The following is a 25,792-nucleotide window of genomic DNA, read 5'->3' as shown; positions in this document are numbered from 1 at the left end:
TGCAATAAACGTTTCTCTGCTCTTAACTCTGATGTTTTGGTTTGTTTGGCCTCACTGCATCAGGCACATGAACTTGCATTTGGTGACATGTTTATCATAGGAAATCTTTTACAATTTTGGGTTCATTTTTAAGAAAAAGAATGTCAAAGTTTGGATACAAAAATAGAAATGGTCTTAGAGAGCACCACGTAAGTGGCAGAGCTTGAGGCATAATAAGATACAGTGCTAGATATTGGGATGTACTGGAGAAAACAACAGACATGACGCCTGTTCTCATGATATTTCAAACTGTATAAACTTCAGACTGCACAGAAATAGCAGCTTCTTCATGTGTATTATTAACATGAGGTTTTGAATGACTGAGTAAATCAGTTTTGCCATGATGAATCATGAAACAAACACAGTTTTTTAAATCTGTTTTGCAGATTCTCCAAGGACCAGAACATACATTTATTAAAATTCAGGACTATTTATGGATGTGCTCAGGCGGTATGAGTAACTGCTTTTTGAGCTTACTCAGGTAATAAAGGGAAACAAACCAGAAAGACCTTTTAGTTACAAAGTAAAGCTTGAAAGAACAAAGCTAAGGCACAGAGCAAATAAGAAAAAAAAATAGTTACTAGCATAGATATTATTTGGGGAGTCTGAGGTTTTATATGGTCACTCTCCACACCAGAATGTCTATTTACTGTTTTGTTGTATTCCCTTTATGCATCAAGTAAGTCTGTGGCTGTGCTGGCCTAAGATGATATATCTACGACTTAGGGTAATCTGTCTCATTGGATGACTGACCAAAATGTTTCATAAAATTGATATAATTTTGCTCTTGAATACATCAGAATACACTCATTAATTTTAAGCCATGAACCAATGCCTTGTTTTTCCACAACAAAGGTATCATGAATGATCTAAACTCAAGAAGGCTGTTCACTGGCTTTTATTAGCCTTAATTGGGAAAATTATTCAAAATAATATTCAGAGAAGCAACAGTCAGGTTAGAATGACACATTAGTGAGATGTGAAAATTAAACAAGTGGTAAAAAAAAGTCATGTCAGTAGAGGTAAATAAAGTCATGTCAGTACAGGTGAGAGAAAAATAAACAACTGTTTATTGAATGTTGAAACAATTTTCTGATGTGGGTCTGAAGTGAAAGGTCACTTTCTAGTGATTATGTTTTTCTCTGAGTAAAACAGGAAAAGCAACCAGACATTAAGAGAAAGTCATTAAACCACAGAATTTAGAGGCCATTAAATCACACTCAAGGGAATTAAAAAATAACCCAAATGAGGTCTATACTATTCTGATTTAAAGGAGAAAGATTATTTGAAGTAAAAATGAAATAATTCCAAACATTTTCATAAAATGGGGTTAAAATTTGGGAAAATGTACTTAATTAAAATGTAAACAATTTTAAGAACAGAAACTTTAAATACTCTCACAATCTGATATTTGGTATGAAGAATGTTGTTAGAGTAAAACACGATTTCTTAGGATATTAAATATCCTAGCTGACCAAAAAGATACAAGGACCACAAAATGATACAAATGATGAATTCCATATAAAGCTAATTTAAAAGGGAAGAAACTGGATTTAAAAATTCAGTTATAATAACATGTGAAAATTTGCTACAAGACTATCCATTAAATATTATATTTATTAAATTTTTATCCCATTTATTTCTGATTAAGTTTGGAGATTTGTAACAAAACACACACACACACACACACACACACACATATATATATATGTATATGTATATATATATATATATATATATATATAAAGATATTTCACAGTAAAATATTAGGGAAGGGTCACAAAAATATAATGCAAAGTAATTATTAAAAATCTAGAATAAGATAAGTAATATATTAAAACTGTAAAATAAGTGTGTGTGTCTTGGGTGTGTTGTGTGTGTTGTGTGTGTATGTATGCCTTCTCATTACAGAATAATGTAACAAATGAATAATATAAGGAAAAGGTAAAGATATTTCTCATCTTTGTTGAGCAAATTTGCTATGTCAATGAGATACCCATTTCCTAAAGGATATAAGAGATGAATCTATATATTAGCATCAGTGTAAGTGGTGGGCAAAAGTCACTAAATGTACTCTCAAAAGCAATTTAAGAAAATATACATTTAGTGATACAAGAGATTTTTAAGGTAAAACAATAAGGAAGTATCCTCAATTGAAATAAGATGAATATGAGGCAGATAGGAAAGAGAGCTGTCAAATAAGTATATCATATATGGAAAATTAAAATAAAGATTATGTCTTCACTGGAAACAGTAAAATTCATAAGCAAAACGGCAATGATTAACAATAAAATATAGAAAAAATTTCCCAAGTTAAATGGAAAAGAAATAAAATTACTGAGGAGAAAAACTGTTTATGGGAAAGAAATCAGTGCTCAAAGACACACACAATCATTAACATAAATACATACTAAAATATATATCCCAAAACCAAAGAACTAGAATAATGGAAAAGGAATCAAACAAAAACCAATCCTCAGTAGATAAAAACTTTCCTTAGTAAAATAAAGACATGATTGAGATTGTTCAAATGAATCTCCAAATAATAAGTTAAAAGAATGAAAAGCAGCCATCAGGTTATACCCTGGTAAACATTTTGAAATTGGAGAAGAACATGCCAGTAGTTAAGCTCTTATCTCGCAGCCCCACATTCTCTCTCATGTACTCTGATTTTTGATATGGGGGCTGGAACTCTGAAAACCACGTTTCTGCTTTGCCACCTGGTTCTTTCTTTTAGGACGTGATGTTAATGGATGCTAGAGGGAGACTGAAAGACTAGACGAGGAAGGGTCTTGCTCCTTTCTGCTCATTTCCTGTTCCTGTGTCACCCCATCTTTTTTTCCTGCATTCAGTTGCATCCAATTGCCATTTTACAGAACTTGCAAAATTGGCCTTATTGAGACCACTCAGAGCCATCAACACTAGCAGACTGGCACCACTTCCTCAGAGCTTCGGGTCCCAGGCCAAGGGGCCCTTCTTTCATGTCAGACATGCCAGCTCTGACTAAGAAGAGGTCCAATCACAAATGTCTGGATTTCATCTGCATAGGGGCTCTCCTCTGATTTTCTAAATCTTAATAACTACAATCCTTTCTTTTGTTTTCCAACACTAGGGGTGGTAGCTCTTTCCTTTAGTTGATATATTTATGATATAGTGTTCTCTTGCTGACTTTTTGGTTAACTAGTTAATTTTTATATCTACTGAACAAATCTTTATATTAGATTATCTTTATATAGAATCACTGATAAATAGCTGGAGTGGTTTCTGTCTCTTGACTGTACCCTAACTGATAGAAATATAGTCCAAACATCTATAAGAATGAGTTATAAAAACATATTAAAGATGAAAAACTACTGGACTTACCACACATCTCCCTAAGAAAAGACAGAAGATAAGTAAGTGTATAATATCTACTTAACTATAATGATACAAGGCTGTGACAAATTACTCAAGCCAATTTACAATAAATGTGTGAAAACATAGGAAAATTCCTTTTAGACATAAAGTTTCATAAATTATATAATCAACATATCCTTCTTGGAAAATAATAGTAATAGTAATATACTACTACTAATAAAGTGAGATACATTTACCTAGAAATAATTTCTAGAACATAAGAAGAACTCTACGAGGCAAAATGAAAAAGACGGAAACCCAAATGGAAACAGGAAAAAGACTTTAATATATACTTCAGCCAGAAGATATAAAATTGTTAATAAGTATATAAAAGGTGCACAATCTCAGTCATTAACTGAATGTGATAGCATTATCCACCAGAATAGATAAAACCATAAAAGATAAAAACTGGCGTTACCAAATCAGTAGATGCATAGTATCTAGAACTCTAGTACAGTGTGAATATGTACATAAATTAGGAAAACACTTTCAAAATCTTCTGGGAATTATCCCTTAAGGCTGAGCACAAGAATACCGTACAGCCTAGCAATTGCAGTTCCAGGTCTACACTCAGCTAAAATTTGTACACATGTTCACAAAGGACATATATAAGTGAGGATGTTCACAGCCAAACTATTCTTAATAAGCAAGAAATGGAAACAATTAAAATGATAATTTTGATATATTAAAGAAGAATAAACTGCAAAGACAATTATTAATACTATATTTTGTTAAATTCTGAATTTCAAGACATATTAAATAAAACTGAGCCAAGTATAAATTAATGAATAAGAAAAGAAGAGGGAAAACAAGTATAACTTCACTCTATGCACACATTTGATTAAAGATAAAAACAAAACCAAACAATGATACTGACAAAACCTAAGAGAAGGCAAAATTAGTAATAACTCTAACACCTAAAAATAACAAATTAGGAGGTTAATAACAGTACAAAAGAAGATATAACAAGATAGATTATTATTAATAGTCATAGGGTTAGAAGTAAGGTACAACTGTCTTCTGCTAAATTTTAAAATCTCAGCAAAATATAACTTTTAAAGGGAATATATATGATAATATACATATAATTTTTTCTATCATTTGTCATGTTCAAGAATATATACTTCCCATGTTTGTAGATACTTATAGCAGATAAATTGTAGAAATCTTCTCAATTCATGTTATGATTTTATTATGATAAGAAAAGCTTCATATCATAATGGAAAATATTATGAAATGTTTTTCAAAAGATACGTAGATCAAACATAGATGAAAAATCATAGACTATAGAATGCAACAAATTACTAAATGAATAATGCAACATGGATAAGTTGGTTTTATTTTAAGTATGCAATAATGATTTACAATTATAATATTTATGTAAATCACCATATTAATAGATCAAATAAGAAAAATATAATTTTATACATTTTTAGAAAGAATTTAATAAAACATTATACCAAGGTTGATTTTTTAAAATAAAATATCCATTAGTGAAACTACAGGTAATGACAAGGTCTTGCCCTTGACACCACATGGTATAAGTATCTCAAATAACAACTAATATCACACAGACTATAAAGCATTAAAGTCTTTCCAATTAAAAGACATAAACGAGGTCACCCAATATCACTACTATTTATGTCACTATTCTAAAAATAAAAGCAATACAATAAAAAAGAAATAAACATAAACATTAAGAAGGAAGAGACAAAGTTTCGTTATTAGTTTACCATATTTATCTTCCTAGAAAATCTATTATTATAAATCAAAAAAACTGATACATGGGGCTTCCCTGGTGACGCAGTGGTTGGGAGTCTGCCTGCCGATGCAGGGGACGCAGGTTCGTGCCCCGGTCCGGGATGACCTCGCATGCCACGGAGCGGCTGGGCCGGTGAGCCATGGCTGCTAGACCTGTGCGTCCAGAGCCTGTGCTCCACAACGGGAGAGGCCACAGCAGTGAGAGGCCCACATACCACAAAAAAAAAAAAAAAAAAAAAAAACCCTGATACATGCATTTAGTAAAATGGTTATCATAAATATAGATACTTAAACTTTCTTCTCCATTGTACTATAAATGCATAATTATTAATACATACAAATATATAAACCAAAATATAATATCTAAAGTGTTCAAAAATACAAATAAGTGTGAATAAAACTCAGAAAGAAAATACTAAACCTATACCTAAATTAAAACCACTAAAATACATAGCGACTAATTTTAAGAGATAAAAGTAAGATCACATTTTCAGATGAAAAGATTTCAAATGTATAGATCTAACATTTTCCCTAATTAATATGTAAACATTTATTTCCAGGAAAAATCCTAAGTGAATTCTCAGGAAGTATACATGACACTAAGAATATAATTTTTGGCATCAAATAAACCTAAATGAAAATTGAAGCCCAACATTCATTAAACATGTATATCTAGTGAAAAGAGAAAACAGTAATGTATGTAATTTTAAGAACAGTAAGCAGTTTGGGATAGTGTGCAGAGTGGTTTAATTTAATAGGATTAATAGTAGATAACTTTCTTTGTGGACAAATTTTGAGATGAAATCTGAAAAATGAGAAAAACCCAAGCACGTGGTGGTGGGTAGGAACAGCATCTCAGACAAAGAAAAGAGCACATTCAAAGGGACTGAGTTTGGTTAGAGCTGCTATATTTGAAGCAAAGATAAAAGGGCAATTTGGCTGACGTACAGAGAAAAAATGTAGAATAGGCAGAAATAAGATCCAGTAGGTCCCTTTAGGTAAAGATAGGCATTGTGTTCTAATTGTAAAGAGAAGTTCTTGAAGAGGACTGAAATATTACTTGCATTTGTTAAGCAGCCGTGGCAGCTTTAGCAAATGGACTTTAGGGGAAAGAGAAGTAAACAGATTGGAAGCTTTTGCTGTTGTTCAAACCAGGGGTGTTATTAGCTTTTTTAGGGCAGAGTTTCTCATGGCAGTGAGAGGGAGTGTATTTTGCCATCCCAGAGGGTATATTAGGCAATGTCTGGAGACTTTTTTGATTACCACCTTGGGCAGGGTGTTGCAGTTGGTATCTAGTAGATAAAAGCCAGTCTGCTGCTAAACACTGTACAATGCACAGGACAGAGCCCTGCACCAAACAAAGATTTATCTGACTCAAAATATCAACAGTATTGTGTTTGAAAATTCTCCATTTAGGGTGATAGGAATGGAAAAGGAGAAAAGTGAAGAGACATACAATCATGCAAAAAAATATATTAAGTACCAAATTTTTAGTAGTCTTTTGCAGGCTCATCAGACTATTTTACCAGAAAAGATATAAATATACAGATCTTTAGTTCACATAATTCTCATGAAATATATGTGATACTTAAAAAAAACAGTTATTGTAAAGAAGTTTTGGTTTTTATTTTATAAGAAGGGACAATCAGAAAAATATGCAGTCTTGATCTATCAATGATCCATGAAGACTAAACTTAAAAAAAAATCAAAAACCAAAGATTTAAATATTTTATCAAAACAGTTTACTAAATGTTATTTTTAAAACAATATTCACTCAAAAAGTTTCTTTTTCAAATAAAAAAGGAAAGTCTACTCACTTGCCATTCAATGCTGCCACACCAACTGTGCTTCGGGCAATTGACATACTAGCTACAAATGTCCACTGCTGACTCTGAGGATCCCACCTCTCCACTGTGTTCAGATAGCTCCAGCCATCATGGCCTCCCACGGCATAGATAGGGCCTTCTAGTACCGTCACACCTGAAACATGGGAGAAATGAAAACCAAATGGATTTATTCCACAGTGAGGTTCTAAAATCAAATTAATAGTAAAAATTATGATGCCATTCAGAATAGGTTCTAGCAGTTAAGAAACATTTGCAACTCCCTCTTGTGAGAGCACCGGAATCACAGCTAACTGCTGAACAATCATTGACAGGAAGTCACTGGAACTCACCAAAAAAGATACCCTACATCCAAAGACAAAGGAAAAGCCACACTGAGACAGAAGGAGGGGTGCAATCACAATAAAATCAAATCTCAAAATTCCTGGGTTGGTGACTCACAAACTGGAGAACAATTATACCACAGAAGTCCACACACTGTAGTGAAGGTTCTGAGGCACATGTCAGGCTTCCCAACTTGGGAATCTGGCAACAGGAGGAGGAATTCACAGAGAGTCAGATTTTGAAAGCTAGCAGGATTTGACTGCAGGGCTTCAACAGTACTGGGGGAAACAGAGACTCCACTCTTGGAGGGCACACACAAAGTAGTGTGCACATCAGGACCCAAGAGGAAGGGGCAGTGACCCCATAGGAGACTGAAACAGATCTACCTCCTAGTGTTAGAGGGTCTCCTGCAGAGTCAGGGGGTGGCTGTGGCTCACCGTGGGGACTAGGACACTGGCAACAGAAGTTCTGGGAAGTATTCTTTGGTGTGAGCTCTACTGGAGTCAACCACTAACCCTGCCAAAAAGCCTGTAGGCACCAGTGCTGGGTGGCCTCAGGCCAAAAAAACAACATGGAGGGAACTCAGCCCCACCCATCAGCAGACAAGTGGATTAAAGTTTTACTGAGCTCTGCCCACCAGAGCAACACCCAACTCTACCCACCACCAGTCTCTCCTATCAGGAAGCTTGCACAAGCCTCTTAGATAACCTCATCCACCAGAGGGCAAACAGCAGAAGCAAGAAGAGCTACAAACCTGCAGCCTGTGGAACAAAAACCACATTCACAGAAAGACAAAATGAAAAGGCAGAGGACTAGGTACAAGATGAAGCAACAAGATAAAACCCCAAAAAACAAATAAATGAAGTGGAGATAGGCAACCTTTCAGAAAAAGAATTCAGAATAATGATAGTGAAGATGATCCAGGACCCCAGAAAAAAAAAAATGGAGGAAAAGATCAAGAAGATGCAAGCAATGTTTAACAAAGACCTAGAAGAGTTAAAGAGCAAACAAACAGAGATAAACAATACAATAACTGAAATGAAAAATACACTAGAAGGAATCAATAGCAGAATAACTGAGGCAGAAGAATGGGTAAGTGATCTGGAAGACAGAATGGTGGAATTCACTGCTGTGTAACAGAATGAAGAAAAAAGAATGAAAACCAATGAAGACAGCCTAAGAGACCTCTGAGACAACATTAAATGCACCAATATTTGCATTATAGGGGTCCCAGAAGGAGAAGAGAAAGAGAAAGGGTCAAAGGAAGTATTTGAAGAGATTAGAGTTGAAAACTTCCCTAACATAGGGAAGGAAAGAGCCACAAAAGTCCAGGCAGGATAAACCCAAGGAGAAACACGCTAAGACACATAGTAATCAAATTGACAAAAATTAAAGACAAAGAAAAATTATTAAAACTAACAAGGGAAAAATGACAAATAACATACAAGGGAACTCTCATAACAGGTGACTTCTCAGAAAAAACTCTATAAGCCAGAAGGGAGTGGCATAAAATATTTAAAGTGATGAAAGGGAAGAACCTACAACCAAGATTACTCTACCCAGCAAGGACCTCATTCAGATTTGACGGAGAAATCAAAAGCTTTAAGACAAGGAAAAACTAAGAGAATTCAGCACCACCAGACCAGCTCTACAACAAATGATGAAGGAATTTTTCCAAGTGGGAAACACAAGGGAAGAAAAGGACCTACAAAAACAAACCCAAAACAATTAAGAAAATGGTAATGGGAACATATATATCAATAATTACCTCAAATGTGAATGACGTGAATGAATTAAATGCTCCAACCAAAAGAAACAGGCTTGTTGAATGGATACAAAAACAAAACCCATATATATGCTGTCTACAAGAGACCCACTTCAGACCTAGGGACACATACAGACTGAAAGTGAGGGGATGAAAAAAGATATTCTATGCAAATGGAAATCAAAATAAAGCTTGAATAGCACTACACATATCAGATAAAATAGACTTTAAAATAAAGAATGTTACCAAAGACAAGGAAGGACACTACATAATGATCCAGGGATCAACTGAAGAAGATATAATAACTATAAATATGTATGCACCCAACATAGGAGAAGGTCAATGTATAAGGCAAATGCTAACAGCTCTAAAAGAGGAAATTGACAGTAACACAGTAATCGTGTGGGACTTTAAAACCTTCCTTTCACCAATGGACAGATCAACCAGTCAGAAAATTAACAAGGAAACACAAGCTTTAAATGACACAATAGACCAAATAGATTTAATTGATATTTATAGGACATTCCATTTGAAAACAGCAGATTACACTTTCTTCTCAAGTGCACATGGAACAATGACATCTTGGGTCATAAATCAAGCCTCAGTAAATTTAAGAAAATTGAAATCATATCAAGCATCATTTGCAACCACAATGTTATGAGATTAGAAATAAATTACAGGGGAAAAAAAGGAAAAAACACAAATACATGGAGGCTAAACAATATGTTACTAAATAACCAAGAAATCACTGTAGAAATCAAAAATAAAATAAAAAAAAATACCTAGAAACAAATGACAATGAGAATATGACTACCCAAAACCTATGGGATGCAGCAAAGGCAGTTTAAGAGGGATGTTTACAACAATATAATCCTACCTCAAGAAACAAGAATAATCTCAAATTAACAATCTAACATTACATCTAAAGGAACTAGAGAAAGAACAAGCAAAACCCAAAGTTAGTACAAGGAAAGAAATCATAAAGATCGGAGCATAAATAAATGAAATAGAAATTTAAAAAACAATAGCAAATATCAATAAAACTAAAACCTGGTTCTTTGAGAAGATAAACAAAATTGATAAACTTTTAGCCAAACTCATCAAGAAAAAGAGGGAGAGGACTCAAATCAATAAAATTAGAAATGAAAAAGGAGAAGGTTACAATGGACACTGCAGAAATACAAAGCATCCTAAGAGACTACTAAAAGCAACTCTATGCCAATAAAATGGACAACCTGGAAGAAATGGACAAATTCTTAGAAAGGTATAACTTTCCAAGACTGGACCAGGAAGAAGTAGAAAATATGAGCATACCAATCACAAGTAATGAAATTGAAACTGCGATTAAAAATCTTCCAACAAAAAAAGTTCAGGACCAGATGGCTTCACAAGTGAATTCTATAAAATATTTAGAGGAGAGCTAACACCCATGCTTCTCAAACTCTTCCAAAATATTGCAGAGGAAAGAACACTCCCAAGCTCATTCTACAAGGCCACCATCACACTGATACCAACATCAGACAAAGATACTACAAAAAGAAAATTACAGACCAATATCTCTGATGAATATAGCTGCAAAAATCCTCAACAAAATAATAGCAGACAGACTCCAACAGCACATTAAAAGGATCATACACCATGATCAAGTGGGATTTATCACAGGGATGCAAGGATTCTTCAATATACACAAATCAATCAATGTGATACACTATGTTAACAAATTAAAGAATAAAATCCATATGATCACCTCAATAGATGCAGAAAAAGCTTTTGACAAAATTGAACACCACTTATGATAAAAACTCCCCAGAAATGGGCAAAGAAAGAAAATACTTCAACAGAATAAAAGTCATATAAAACAAACCCACAGCAAACATCATTCTCAATGGTGAAAAACCAAAAACATTTCCTCAAAGATGAGGAAGAAGACAAGGATATCCGCTCTCGCCACTCTTATTCAACATAGTTTTGAAAGTTCTAGTCACGGCAATTAGAGAAGACAAAAAAATTAAAGGAATACAAATTGGAAAGGAAGTAAAACTCTCACTGTTTGCAGATGACATGATACTATACATAGATAATCCTAAAGATGCCACCAGAAAGCTACTAGAGCTAATCAATGAATTTGGTAATGTAGCAGGATACAAAATTAATGCACAGAAATCTTTCGCATTCCTATACACTAACAGCTAAAGATCAAAAAGAAATTAAGGAAACAATCCCATTCACCCTTGCAACACAAAGAATAAAATACCTAGGAATAAACCTACCTAAGGAGGTAAAAGACCTGTACTCAGAAATCTATAAGACACTGATGAAAGAAATCAAAGATGACACAAATGGATGGAGAGATATACCATGTTCTTGGATTGGAAGAATCAATTTTGTGAAAATGACTATACTATCCAAAGCAATCTACAGATTCAATGCAATTCCTATCAAATTACCAATGACATTTTTTACAGAACAAGTGCAAAATATCTTAAAATTTGTATGGAGGCACAAAAGACCCCAAATAGCCAAGGCAATCTTAAGGGAAAAAATTAGGAGCTGGAGGAATCACACTCCCTAACTTCAGACTACACTACAAAGCTACAGTAATCAAGACAATATGGTACTGGCCCAAAAAGAGAAATATAGATCAATGGAAAATGATAGAAAGCCCAGAGATAAACCCATGCACTTCTGGTTAACTAATCTATGACAAAGGAGGCAAGGATATCCAATGGAGAAAAGACAGTCTCTTCAATAAGTGTTGCTGGGAAAACTGGACAGCTACATGTAAAAGAAAGAAATTAGAACACTCCCTAACACCATACACAAAAATAAACTCAAAATGGATTAACAACCTAAATGTAAGAGTGGACACTATAAAACTCTTAGAGGAAAACACAGGAAGAACACTCTTTGACAAAAATCACAGCAAGATCTTTTTTGACCCACCTCCTAGAGTAATGGAAATAAAATTTAAAAGCTTTTGCACAGCAAAGGAAAATATAAACAAAACAAAATGACAACCCTCAGAATGGGAGAAAATATTTGCAAACAAATCAATGGACAAAGGGTTAATCTCCAAAATATATAAACAGCTCATGCAGCTCAATATTAAAAAAATAAACAACCCAATCAAAAAATGGGCAGAACTAAATAGACATTGCTCCAAGGAAGACATACAGATGGCCAAGAGGAACATGAAAATCTGCTCAACATCACTAATTATAGAGAAATGCAAATCAAAAGTACAATGAGGTATTATATCACACCGTTCAGAATGGGCATCATCAGAAAATCTATAAACAACAAATGTTGGAGAGGGTGTGGAGAAAAGGGAACCCTCTTGCACTGTTGGTGGGAATGTGTATTGATACAGCCACTGTGGAGAATAGTGTGCACGTTCCTTAAAATACTAAAAATAGAATTATCATATGACCCAGCAATCCCACTACTGGACATATATCCAGAGAAAGCCATAATTCAAAGAGACACATGCACCCCAATGTTCATTTCAACACTATTTACAATAGCCAAGCCATGAAACACCCTAAATGCCCATCGACATACAAATGGGTAAAGAAGATGAGGTACATATATAGAATAGGATATTACTCAGCCATAAAAAGAAATGAAATTGGGTCATTTGCAGAGATGTGGTTGGCCCTAGAGACTGTCATACAGAGTTAAGTAAGTCAGAAAGAGGAAAATAAATATTGTATATTAAAGCATATATGTGAAATCTAGAAAAATGGTACAGATGAACTGGTTTGCAAGGCAGAAATAGAAAGGCAGTTGTAGAGAACAAATGTACGGATACCAAGGGGGGGAGGGGGAATTGGTGTTGGTGTTGGGATGAACTAGGAGATTGGAATTGACACATATATACTAATATGTATAAAATAGATAACTAATAAGAACCTGCTGTATAAAAAGAATAAATAAAATAAAATTAAAAAAAAAACCAATTGCAATGAGGTAGAAACTCTTCACTATTAATTGAATTTTTTCATTCAAGTGAAAAAAATGGAATCCAACTAAATATTATGACCTAAATGCTTTATGAAATATAATACATTTCCTTATTTATGACCATGTGAAGTAGCAAAATCTAAAAATCAGAGGTGATGCATCTTGTGCCTCACATTTTGAAGATTATTTCTACACTGTTGTTTAAAGTACTTTATTGCTTTAAGCAATGCTGCATTAAACAATGTAACATTATCAGTTTGAATTTGAGGTTAGGGTTCTCTGTGTTTTGTCTCCCCATCACTTCATAATAAACTTATCTAAAGCTTAGAAAATATGATGCCTCTTATAAACTGAAATCATTAAAAACTAGCAATTAAATTAATTATGAGTCATCAATGGTACAATATATACAACTTTTATATACTGTTTTTCCAGTCAATTCACTTCTTCATTAGATGGGTTTTCTTAGATCTTAAACAGTTGCTAAGTATTTACATATTATGTTAATATTGATTGAAGTGATCTCATTCAGTCTCATTCAGTGTAGGGAAATTCTGGTGAATTTTCCCCAAAGTTCAAAATCTAATGTCAGATTGTTAAGAACTCTGAAGCATCTGTGATCTTATCCTATTTGCTAGCTGACAAGGTAAACTGCCACAAATGTATGTATATTGAGAGAAGACACATGACTCCTGAGTCAAAGAGAAAAGGTAGTTATTACTCATCGCAACAGCAATAGTCAGAGAATCACCAATTTTTTGACTGGTTCTTCAAGCCCCAATTCCCACAGGGTGATGCCAAGAGGGCTTTAACATTTCCTTCAGCTTGACCAAACTTTAGACAGGATTCTCCTGCCTCTAGAGTCCTGACCTCACTTTCCTTAGAGAATTTACTTTGAACAACTTGTAATTGAAAATTATAAGTTCTCTGTCCCTTTGAGATGTAAATCTTTTTAAAAAACCTCTTGCCAGTGTTACAGCCACAGATGCTTTTTCTCAAGGACCTGGGAATATAATCTTCAAGAAAGATAGCATCCTTATCTCCCAGTTTCTGTGGGAGAGTAAGGGCTTAACTTCATCTGTCACCTTGCTTCAAGTTGTAAGTCTACCTCTTGTCTGGAATGTAGAAAGTTTACTTTACCTTCAGGTAAGGTCAATTAGCAAACATAGATTGCCTATGATTCCCCCACTCACTCCAGGTCTCAAAAGCTCTCCCACCTTTGTTTTACTAGAGGTGAACTTAGCCTCAATTCTGACCTTTCTTCCTTCTTGCAATAACCTTGAATAAAGTCTTTCTTGTCTGTTTAAGTTTGTCTAATAAAATTTTTGCTTTGAAAAGCATCAGGTGAAACCTGTACATGCAATGGGTTGTAAGTAAAGTTGAAAGTTGTAAGTTGAAAGTAAGTTAATTTATAATGGGCAATAAACTTACATGCCCATTACTCCGGAAGGAGACATTATCTTCATGCTTTTAAGTATGCCTGACTTTCTCTTTGGAGATAGGAACTATCTTTATCTTCCTAGTATTTCTGTTAATAATTTGGGGGAGAGGCGGTCACTGCTTTGTTCAAAAGCTGTGCAGAAATATGAAAGATCCATGGAGAATTATGTCTCAACACTGATGTGAAAGTAAAATGATGCTTTTTAATTAATTCATTCATTCATTTAACTGCTATTTATTGAATGTCTATTATGTGTCAGGAATTTTTCTTACCACCAAAGACACAATGCCAAGAACACATAGGTGAACAAGACAAAGTCCTTACCCTCACTGAGCTTATATATATTCGTCAATGAATATTTAGCTAAAATGGATTAAGTACATTACTCACAAAAGACCTTACTTAGAGTGTTTCCAATATCAATTCCAAATCAATACAAGAAGAAAGAACAAAGGAGACAGAAAGGAAATGGTCAGATAGGTTGGAGGGTTTTCCAGAAACTTTTGGTATCTGGAAACTAAGCAAGAAGAGTGATTCCAGGAAGATGGGTCAATTATTTACCTGCATATTTCTGGCCAACTACAAATTTCTATTGGATCTGGAGAGACAAAAGTTACTGCTGACTTTGAAAGTAGGTTCTGGACCAGTACTGTACAAGTTTTAATCCATTCTGGTAACTACTTATTCAGTCATAACTCTAAAATATATTTGATTTGTGACTTATTTTAAAATTTTTTTGAGGTTATTTGATTTCATAAAAATCATTTACTCATAAAGTATAACATATACAAAATACAAAATTTATAAGATATTTTTTCACACGAACAACAACACACACTCATCATCTACATTGTTTCCATACCAGAATACCAACTTCCAGTCACTAACCTCCATTAAAAGGTAATAATTTTTCTGATTTCTTTCCACCTATAGTAAGTTTTTTCCCCCTATTTTAAATTTACAAATTAACACATTTAATATATTCTTTTTTGTGTGTCAAAGACTGAAAGTTCATGTCCCCTCAAAATTCACATGCTGAAATCCTAACTTCTAATGTGAGGTATTAAGAGGTGGGCCCTTTGGTAAGGGTGATGAGATCATGAGGGAGAGGCCCTCATGAATGGAATTAGTACCCTTCTGAAAGAGACCCCCGAGAGCTCCCTCACTCCTTTTGCCATGTGAGATGGCTGTCTGTGAACCAAGAGCAGGCTCTCACCAAACACAGAATCTGCCAGCACCTTGATCTTGGATTTCCCAACCTCCAGACTGTGAGAAATAAATTTCTGTTGTTTATGCTCAGTCTATGGCATTCTGTTATAGCAGCTCAAACTTAGACATTGTGTCTTCCTCCTTTCAAGTTATGTCTATGACATTGATTCAGGTTGTTAGGTGAGGCAATCATTTATTATTTTCCGTTGCATATACCATTACATTGTATGAATAAGCAACTTTTATAGGTCCATTTCATTTCTGATAGAAATTAGTATTGTCTCTAGTTTTGATATCTGCTTCTCAAGTCCTGGCTGCCTTGGTTTATCTCTGATGTCTTCAAGAATTTGATATATGTATTTTATTCATCATTCACAGTTGTACATGGCTAGAAAGCTTACACAGACACTAGATACTCTTTCAAGGCCAGAAATTCAATGTGTATGTTTAAGACGTCTAACTTTATTTTTAGTGCACAAATTTAATAAAATAATATAATCAAATATATTAATCTGTCATTAATATTTTGGCCTTGGTTTATACATGTGTTTTTAAGATTTTCTTCAAGCTCTCCCACTTACATAGGTAAATTTCTTAATCTCTCTATATTGCAATTTTCTCATCTCTAAAGTGAGAATAGTTATAATAATGATTTTATTGTGTTGTGGTAAGGATTATATGCATTAATGTATATAAAGCACTTAGAACAGAATCTGATACATTATTGCCATTCAACTTTTGTAAGCTATTGTAATTGCTATTATTACCCTCATATTCAAGTCTTAGGAGATATAAAAGGAAACTTATAGAAAAGGATATATAAAAGTCCTGTAAGCATATATGTTTGATATAAGTGGTAATCAGAATAATCAGGATATAAAAATAAAACATGTTTGAGAGAAAGTTTTTGACAACCATACTTTAATTATTTTTTAATTTAAAAGTGTTTCAATATCAAACACTGTTAAGAATATTGGGAACTTATATTTTTATCATGAAATTGTCATTTAGGAATACCACTTTGGAGGGAAATTTAACAATACTTAGTGAAAGTATTATGATCTATCCTTTACAAAAATTTGAAATATTTTATAATTAAAAATTGTGATTATGAGAGAAAACAAAATATAGTCATTGAGGTATAAGAACTAGTAAATATTTCTTACAATAAGTAAAGAAAGATTTAGATAAGCAATTAATCTATTAACTTTCTATAAAAAAATATTAGAATGTATCCATATCTGCTGCTGGAGATAAAATAGAGCTTACATTCTAATATGGAATATAGAAAATAGGAACACAGACATAATTGAACGATTTTATATATTAATATTCTTTAAGTAATCAAGGTATTTTGGATGAGAATATCAGGGCCGGGGCAGTAAAAAAGGCAGAAGAGTGTTGGCAGCTCTGCCATTGGAGTGTAATTGCCTGGACTCAAATCTCAGTCTATTTCTACCAGCTATGTGATACTGGGAAAAAAATACCTTAAATTTCTTGTATCTCAGTACCCTCATTCCCCAGGAGTACATACCTCAACTATTTGCGGTGCTCAGCAAATAACAAGCTCTTAATAATTTTAGTTGTTATATAAATAGAATGGACACTATGGTCTCCCTTAGTATAAGTCATTAAAGCTGAGACATTAAGAACTGCAAGCGGGATGACGGAGTAGTTGTAAGGTGTATCATCAGCCTCAAAACTTAAATTCATATCCCAAACATCTCTACTTATAACTTAACAGTTGAGCAAGTACTGTATACCCAGGATTGTGTGATTTTTCCCTTGCAGAAGGATCCTATTAAACAGAGTGAATAATTAGGCCAGAATAATTTCAAAATGATACTTTCAATTTCTTCATGCTTTCTAAAAATATCTTTGCAAATACAGTAAAACAAGATTAACAATGCAAAAATATTTTTCAGTAACAATATTAAACCTGCATTAAGAAAATAATAATCTAATAGAAGCAATGGAAATATTTAATGTTATTTTTTGTGTCTCAAGCCAAATAATTGCATGATTACTTCTAATAAAAAATTTTAAATATCTTTTTGATGTTTACTGTTACCAAAATGTTCTTTTCCATACATATAATAATTTATATATGTTAAAATCTAGCTCTTGCACATTTATTCCTTTTGAAAATTCTGCAGTAAAATATTAGAATTTTTATGTAATTTTTCTTTAAGATAGTTCAATGAAAGTAGAAAACCATTCTTAATTTTCAAGTAAGATAGCACAGTTAAAGCTGAACATTATCCATGTGGGTTTTAGAGCACAAATAAATACGATGGACATTAAGACCTTTGAATATAGAGAGTAATCTTGGGAATGGTCATTTGTACAGCTCATTCCCCCAAATATTTTTACTTAAAAGAAAAACTTATTGCTTACATAATTTACCCCAAAATATTTGTTTTATTATTTCTGTATTAATATAATCAGAATCTTAATTTGTTCTCCTGAGAAAGAAATTATCCTTTTTCTCTATCCTCATTAATATTATCCATTCAAAATATTGCTAAATTTATTCTAAACTCTCAGTCCTTCCTATTTATAGAGAATACATGTTGTAATTATGCAAAATAATGAAATCATGGAACTAATTTTTAGTATTGCTTTACTGTTTACATATTTACCATTAATTACATAATTTAAGAAGCACAAGCCTGTGAAATATCAGATTTCCTTTTGCCTAGGTGGAGAATATTTAGTTTTAAATGAATAGTAATGCATTTAAATTTCTTTTGACTTAATCATTATGTTGAATAAATTACTATAATATTGTTAATTATTATGTTATGGAAGTCACAAAATATATCTAAATCATCAATGGCTTCACAATATGCATATGACCTTCTGGACATAACTTATTTTTGATTTTCTTTCTTAAATCATTTATTAAAGTCATCATCAAGGAAATAGTAGCACCTAGTAAATATTTATAACTAATTATTAGGATGACATTTCCACTGCCATCAAATAGTTTTACTTCAGAAGCAATGAATCACCAAGTAATAGTTCATAAAAATGAATATTTTACAGTTGTTCTGTGCAAAGAAGTAAGCAAAAATAACTTTCATAATGGGAATGGGGAAATAGATAAGTAAAATTATATATGTTTTATACACATTACTCCATAAAATTTTCCCAAAGATATTAAATACATCTCTCTCTCTTTCCTTCTCTCTCTCTCTATATATATACACATATATATGTAGATTTTTGCAATCCTACAAAATCACATATATATATAGAGAGATGTATATTAAATACATCTTTCTCTCTCTCTCTCTCTCTTTCACTCTCTCTTTCTATATATATAGAGAGAGAGAAAGAGGAGAAAGACCTTGTGGAAATTTCCCCAATATTATAAATGTATATAGTATACAATATATACAATACCTTCTATAGGAATCTATATATATAATTATGATGTAAAATATAAATGGATTAATACAAATATGTTTTTAAAATGTTGACCACAGGTAGAACAAAATGGAATAAGTTACTAGGAATATTTTTCATGCAATCCTACAAAATCACTTAAGCTTAAAATATATATTATTTCTTGGGGCTTCCCTGGTGGCTCAGTGGTTGAGAGTCTGCCTGCTGATGTAGGGGACACGGGTTCGTGCCCCAGTCCGGGAAGATCCCACATGCCGCAGACTTGCTGGGCCTGTGAGCCATGGACGCTGAGCCTGCGCGTCTGGAGCCTGTGCTCCGCAACGGGAGAGGCCACAACAGTGAGAGGCCTGCGTACCGCAAAAAAAAAAAAAAAAAAGTCTTAGGAATTTACCCATTGCCTGGGAAAACAGTTCTCCTGCGTATTTGCAAGGGATTGGTTCCAGGACTGCCCCTTCTCATACCAAAATCAGAGGATGCTCAAGTTCCTTATATAAAATGGCATAGTATTTGCAATAACCTATGTACATCATCCCATATACTTTAAACCATCTCTAGATTGCTTCTAATACCTAATACAATGTAAATACTATGTAAATAGCTGTAAATACGATGTAAATGCTGTGTAAATAGTTGCCTGTTCACACAAATTCAAGTTTTGCTCTTTGGAACGTTCTAGAATTTTTTTCACATATTTTTCAATCCTTGGTTGGTTGAATCTGCTGATGCAGAACCTGTGGATATGGAGGGTCCACTGTAGGTGACTGACACGAAGGTGATTTCCAAGCCATAACCTGAGCACAATATTAATAAAAAGTCACTGTTAGGGCATGGAATTAGATGCAAAAAGTTTTGAGTATCTTTGTAAGAGTAAGTCAATTGCTTCATCTCTTTGAGCTCTTGTTTTCTAATCTGTAAAAATAGTGGTAATAATACTACTCATCTCAAGGAGCTGTTGTGGGAGTTAAACGAGAAAATGTACTTAAAATTCTTGGGAGAGTTATTAGCACTTTTTTTAAAAATAAAAAGTAACTTTTAGTTTAATGTGATTTCATGTACCGAGGATCAAAAAACAGGATCAAGGTCAAAACTTTGTCTAAGAACAAACATAGACATGGTCTGGATTCGTATCAGTCCAATCGCTTTTTACACCATTTTTCTGATAGTTCTCCCTTTATTATTCTTAGTTATAAATTCTGCCTAAAATATTGATATTTTACACTTATTTCTAATGTTTAGCAATTATTTCGATTCAACATCAAGTTAGTGCTTTAAGATGTTGAATAGTCACTATGTTTTTATTCATACTGATTTATGGAATATGCAACTATTTATATTTGTCACAAACAAAATAGGAAAATTGATCTCAATATTTATTTTGATTGTACTGTATATAATTAACAGTCTTAATGAAACATAAAAATTTTATCATATAGATAAAACAAAAAGGCTGTATTTTAGGGAAAAAATAATGGCTACTATTGTTTAAATAAAGATAAAAACCTTGAAGAATAAAACCAAAGTTATAGATCAAAGCATTTGTCTTTTTATTGACAGTGAGAGAATCTATACATTTAACATGAGATAATGTATTAGCAACAATGTAAAGTTTTATTCATAAAAATATAAAAGTTCTAATTATATTGTCCCTATTGTAGAATATGTCAACATATTGAATAAATGTATTTTTCATATGGTTTTGCTTCAATCTTTATTGAGACCCACTAGTTAATATTTGAATTATTCTTATCTAAAATAAGGGTTGGAGAAGGGGCGGCAAAGAAGAGTGATTAGTTAGCATTTAAACAACTCTGATCAGAAGTTCAGATTCAGGTGTGGACTATTATAAGCACATCATCTATTTTAATCTTATACTATTTTTTCACATAATTGATAATAGAAATTTTCTGTCACTTAGTAAAATGAGTGGCCTTTAAGATATGTGGACTAAGAAGAAATACTTTCAAATACTTCCGCCCTCATGTCAACATGTTATATGATTATAGAAGGTTATAAATTGTAATTATAATACATTGTTCAGTAGCCTGTTCAAGGTCAAAGGCTTTTTCAAGTATAGCCAAATATGGGGATTTGATCGTTTAGTTTAAACCAGTTTTAGCTGTATTCCACTACAAAGAGCTGTACTTTGCTTAGCTTATAAATTAAGTGGTGTGTTTTTGTTAAGTGGTGTGTGTTTGTTTGTTTCTGCCAGATTTGTAAGAATTTGATTTAACACGTTGTTTTTCTATTGACACAGAAAGTCTGTGGTGACAAAAATTACATTCTACAGCTACCTACAATTACTGAAGCCTACAGAAAGCTACTAAAGAAACTCCAATATTTATATTCTAAAGTTAGGATACTTATAGAAACCATTTATATATAAATTAATTTGTATTCCCCTAGAGACAGACATCATTTTGTGCTATGGGCAAACATACATATTATGTGACACGGTTTTTATAGTAAATTTGTTACTTCTTTTTAAATTCGATAGCATAAAAATAAGTATATTTTTTATAGAAAAGTTTTAAAAACCTCAATAGTGTGGTGTACCTATAATAATAATGCACACATTTTATTTATAAATATAGTATTTCCCTTATTTAAGCAAACTCAAAGAGAAATTGTCCTAGAATCAAAGGTCAACAACTACTAGATAAATGGTTTTCTGTTACCTTGCTAAACCCAAAGCAATACGAAAGCAGGATAGTGTTTCTTCACAATTTTCTCTCTGGCACTCAAGAAAGTCTTTGGGAGTACATTTGTTGAATGAATAAAATTTAGTCTGAAAGTTTACATCTAATATAATAAAACATCAAATTGAACTTAATTTATCTGTAAATGATGTAATAGACTCAATATTAATAGCTAATGGTTTTCCAAAAGTACAAGTGAGGCAAATATTTCTATTGCAAAAATAATAAAAATGTTAACTTTCATAAAGGAGTCTCTATCAAATAAAGGAAAAGCTTGTTGAGCACTCAAAAGAATAGTAACAATGCAGCATTATTCTTTTTAGATACTTGGAGTCCTAATAATTAGGACCCTTCAGGCTAAGGATAAGAATTAATCATAATGTATGGTACTGGCACAAAAACAGAAAGATAGATCAGTGGAACAGGATAGAAAGCCCAGAAATAAACCCACGCACATATGGACACCTTATCTTTGATAAAGGAGGCAGGAATGTACAGTGGAGAAAGGACAGCCTCTTCAATAAATGGTGCTGGGAAAACTGGACAGGTACATGTAAAAGTATGAGATTAGATCACTCCCTAACACCATACACAAAAATAAGCTCAAAATGGATTAAAGACCTAAATGTAAGGCCAGAAACTATCAAACTCTTAGAAGAAAACATAGGAAGAACACTCTATGACATAAATCACAGCAAGATCCTTTCTGACCCACCTCCTAGAGTAATGGAAATAAAAACAAAAATAAACAAATGGGACCTAATGAAACTTCAAAGCTTTTGCACAGCAAAGGAAACCATAACCAAGACCAAAAGACAACCCTCAGAATGGGAGAAAACATTTGCAAATGAAGCAACTGACAAAGGATTAATCTCCAAAATTTACAAGCAGCTCATGCAGCTCAATAACAAAAAAACAAACAACCCCATCCAAAAATGGGCAGAAGACCTAAATAGACATTTCTCCAAAGAAGATATACAGAATGCCAACAAACACATGAAAGAATGCTCAACATCATTAATCATTAGAGAAATGCAAATCAAAACTACAATGAGATATCATCTCACACCAGTCAGAATGGCCATCATCAAAAAATCTAGAAACAATAAATGCTGGAGAGGGTGTGGAGAAAAGGGGACACTCTTGCACTGCTGGTGGGAATGTGAAATGGTTCAGCCACTATGGAGAACAGTATGGAGGTTCCTTAAAAAACTACAAATAGAATTACCATATGACCCAGCAATCCCACTACTGGGCATATACCCTGAGAAAACCAAAATTCAAAAAGAGTCATGTACCAAAATGTTCATTGCAGCTCTATTTACAATAGCCCGGAGATGGAAACAACCTAAGCGCCCATCATCGGATGAATGGATAAAGAAGATGTGGCACATATACACAATGGAATATTACTCAGCCTTAAAAAGAAATGAAATTGAGCTATTTGTAATGAGATGGATAGACCTAGAGTCTGTCATACAGAGTGAAGTAAGTCAGAAAGAAAAAGACAAATACCGTATGCTAACACATATATATGGAATTTAAGGGAAAAAAATGTCATGAAGAACCTAGGGGTTGACAGGAATAAAGACGCAGACCTACTGGAGAACGGACTTGAGGATATGGGGAGGGGGAAGGGTGAGTTTTGACAGGGCGAGAGAGAGTCATGGACATATACACACTAACAAACGTAGTAAGGTAGATAGTTGGGGGGAAGTAGCCGCAAGGCACAGGGATATTAGCTCGGTGCTTTGTGACAGCCTGGAAGGGTGGGATGGGGAGAGTGGGAGGGAGGGAGACGCAAGAGGGAAGACATATGGGAACATATGTATATGTATAGCTGATTCACTTTGTTATAAAGCAGAAACTAACACACCATTGTAAAGCAATTATACCCCAATAAAGGTGTTTAAAAAAAAAAAAAAAGAATTAATCATAATGTACTATTTTTTGGTAAAAATATATAAAACTTTTAGATATATATGGTTGCAAGATGTATCAAAGTGTCTAATTAAGAGACCTTTAATCAAATTTTGACATGAGAGTACAAATATACAGTTACACAAGTATACTTACGGAGATATCTTAATCCGTTAATATATACTTACAGATATATATATATATATATATATATAGTGATCCACCTTCTTAAAATTCAAGATATTGTGTTTTTTGAGTAGCACATTAAACTGTTAATTATTTTGTATTTTTGTCATTCTTTAAGAATGTTAAATAGGGGGGATTCCCTGGCGGTCCAGTGGTTAGAACTCCCTGCACTCACTACTGAGGGCCCGGGTTCAGTCCCTGGTGGGGGAACTAAGATCCCACAAGCCACACAGTGCTAAATAGCTCAATCTGGCAAAATAATGGAAATAATTTTTGCCTTATTTTCTCCCTTCTTCCAAGCATAAAATGTAGTATGAGTTATTTTCTGCATTGCCCCTTCTTTTATCCCAAAGTTTAAAGTACAATGTGACTCTAACTGATTAAAAATATATATACTAGCCTAACTCATTCCATTCGATTGTAACATATTAATGCTATAATATTTTGTCACATATTAACTTTTGAACCTGCTATCTCTCAGGAATCATTTAACTGAGGACCATTGAATTATCTTTCATTGTAAAAACCATCTTAGCATTAAAGTCACTTCCAAACACTATTTGAATTTCTACATTTAAAACTACCTTTTAGCTGAAACAATCAAGGAAGAGAAAGTTGCTGGGACATCATTTTTCATCTTTATTGTTTCTTTGAGCAGTGGTTTCATGTCCTGTGAAAAGGTAAAATGTTTTTGGAACGCACTTTTTTCTGTATTAAATCTGACAATCTATTCTCTGTCTTAAGCAAAGAAAAAAAAATACACAAAGGATTTGTATTTAAATGTTTTCCTGGTAGTGCTGAATGATGAAATAATCTCATGAAACTAATAGATAATTCAATACTAAGGGCACAAGTAGCTCCTTGTACTTGGCATTGCTAATGCACTCAAGCCTTAGTATTTGGTGTCTTAAAATGTTTGGTGTATTACACAAATGACATCAAAAGAGGCAGAATGAGTCTACACTGTTGGTCAATTGCCATAAAAAAAGGTCATTTAAATGCAATATATTTTTCTGGATACCTAAAGATTACAGGCCAAAAACTCAAAATGTCCCCTTAATAAAATAACAAATAAGAGCATGTTCTTAGTGTCAAAACATTGGCAATATAACATTTTTTAAATAAATATTTGGTCTTAGAGTAGCAGCAAATAATTCACAATCTCTGGACTTATATGAACAATGGTTCTAATGATTTAGGAATATTCTATTAAATCATCTAACAAATATCATAAGCATGCATATCCACAGAATTTCAGTTGGATACTTATGTGTTCATTTAAAATATTTTAAGCCTTAGTAAATTTATGGCTACAATGTATAGTCTTTTCTACATTACATGAAAAAAGAAAACAATTTTTATAAAATTATAATCTGTATACACTCTTGAATGTGAATTGAATTTATATGTAATATAATCCCATTAGTAATTACCATAAAAAATCAATTTACATCATTTGTTTACTAAAGCAAAATATGACCTTAGAGTAAATGTTGATAATTCTCATTGAGAAAGGAATTCCAGTGAGGCTGTTGAAGCTTAAGGCTCAGGGTCCTTCCTTCTGTGGTCCAGGAAGGGGTTCTAACAATGTATTCAGGTGGTGATTAAATTTTTCTTTCTTAAGGAAAGTCTCATCTTTAAGCCCCACAAAACCTGGTTCACCCCGAGACTCATCATACTTACTGTGAAAAATAAAGTTGATTTATTCTAGAAATAGTAATACACAAATAATCAGAATGGGGTAGAAAATCAGTGCAAAAAGCAAAACAAAACAAAACAAACCCCAAATCTGTGGAGAATTCCAAAGCAACCTTTGCTACTAGTAAGTTGAATAAAC

General features: G+C 33.1%; 1 protein-coding gene across 2 annotated transcripts in view; it reads right to left on the bottom strand.

Moving 5' to 3' along the window:
- The window catches only part of KLHL1 (kelch like family member 1), a 392,306-nt gene that overhangs the window by 30,268 nt on the left and 336,246 nt on the right, over nt 1–25,792 (bottom strand). For both annotated transcript variants that reach the window (XM_032611318.1, XM_032611317.1), the window contains one exon: nt 7,014–7,176. In XM_032611318.1, the coding sequence (XP_032467209.1) occupies nt 7,014–7,176 (163 nt within the window). The remainder of the gene's footprint in view (nt 1–7,013; nt 7,177–25,792) is intronic.

Source organism: Phocoena sinus, chromosome 18 (assembly GCF_008692025.1).
Source record: "Phocoena sinus isolate mPhoSin1 chromosome 18, mPhoSin1.pri, whole genome shotgun sequence".
Lineage (NCBI taxonomy): Eukaryota > Metazoa > Chordata > Mammalia > Artiodactyla > Phocoenidae > Phocoena > Phocoena sinus.
This window is presented reverse-complemented; position numbering and strand designations above follow the sequence as displayed.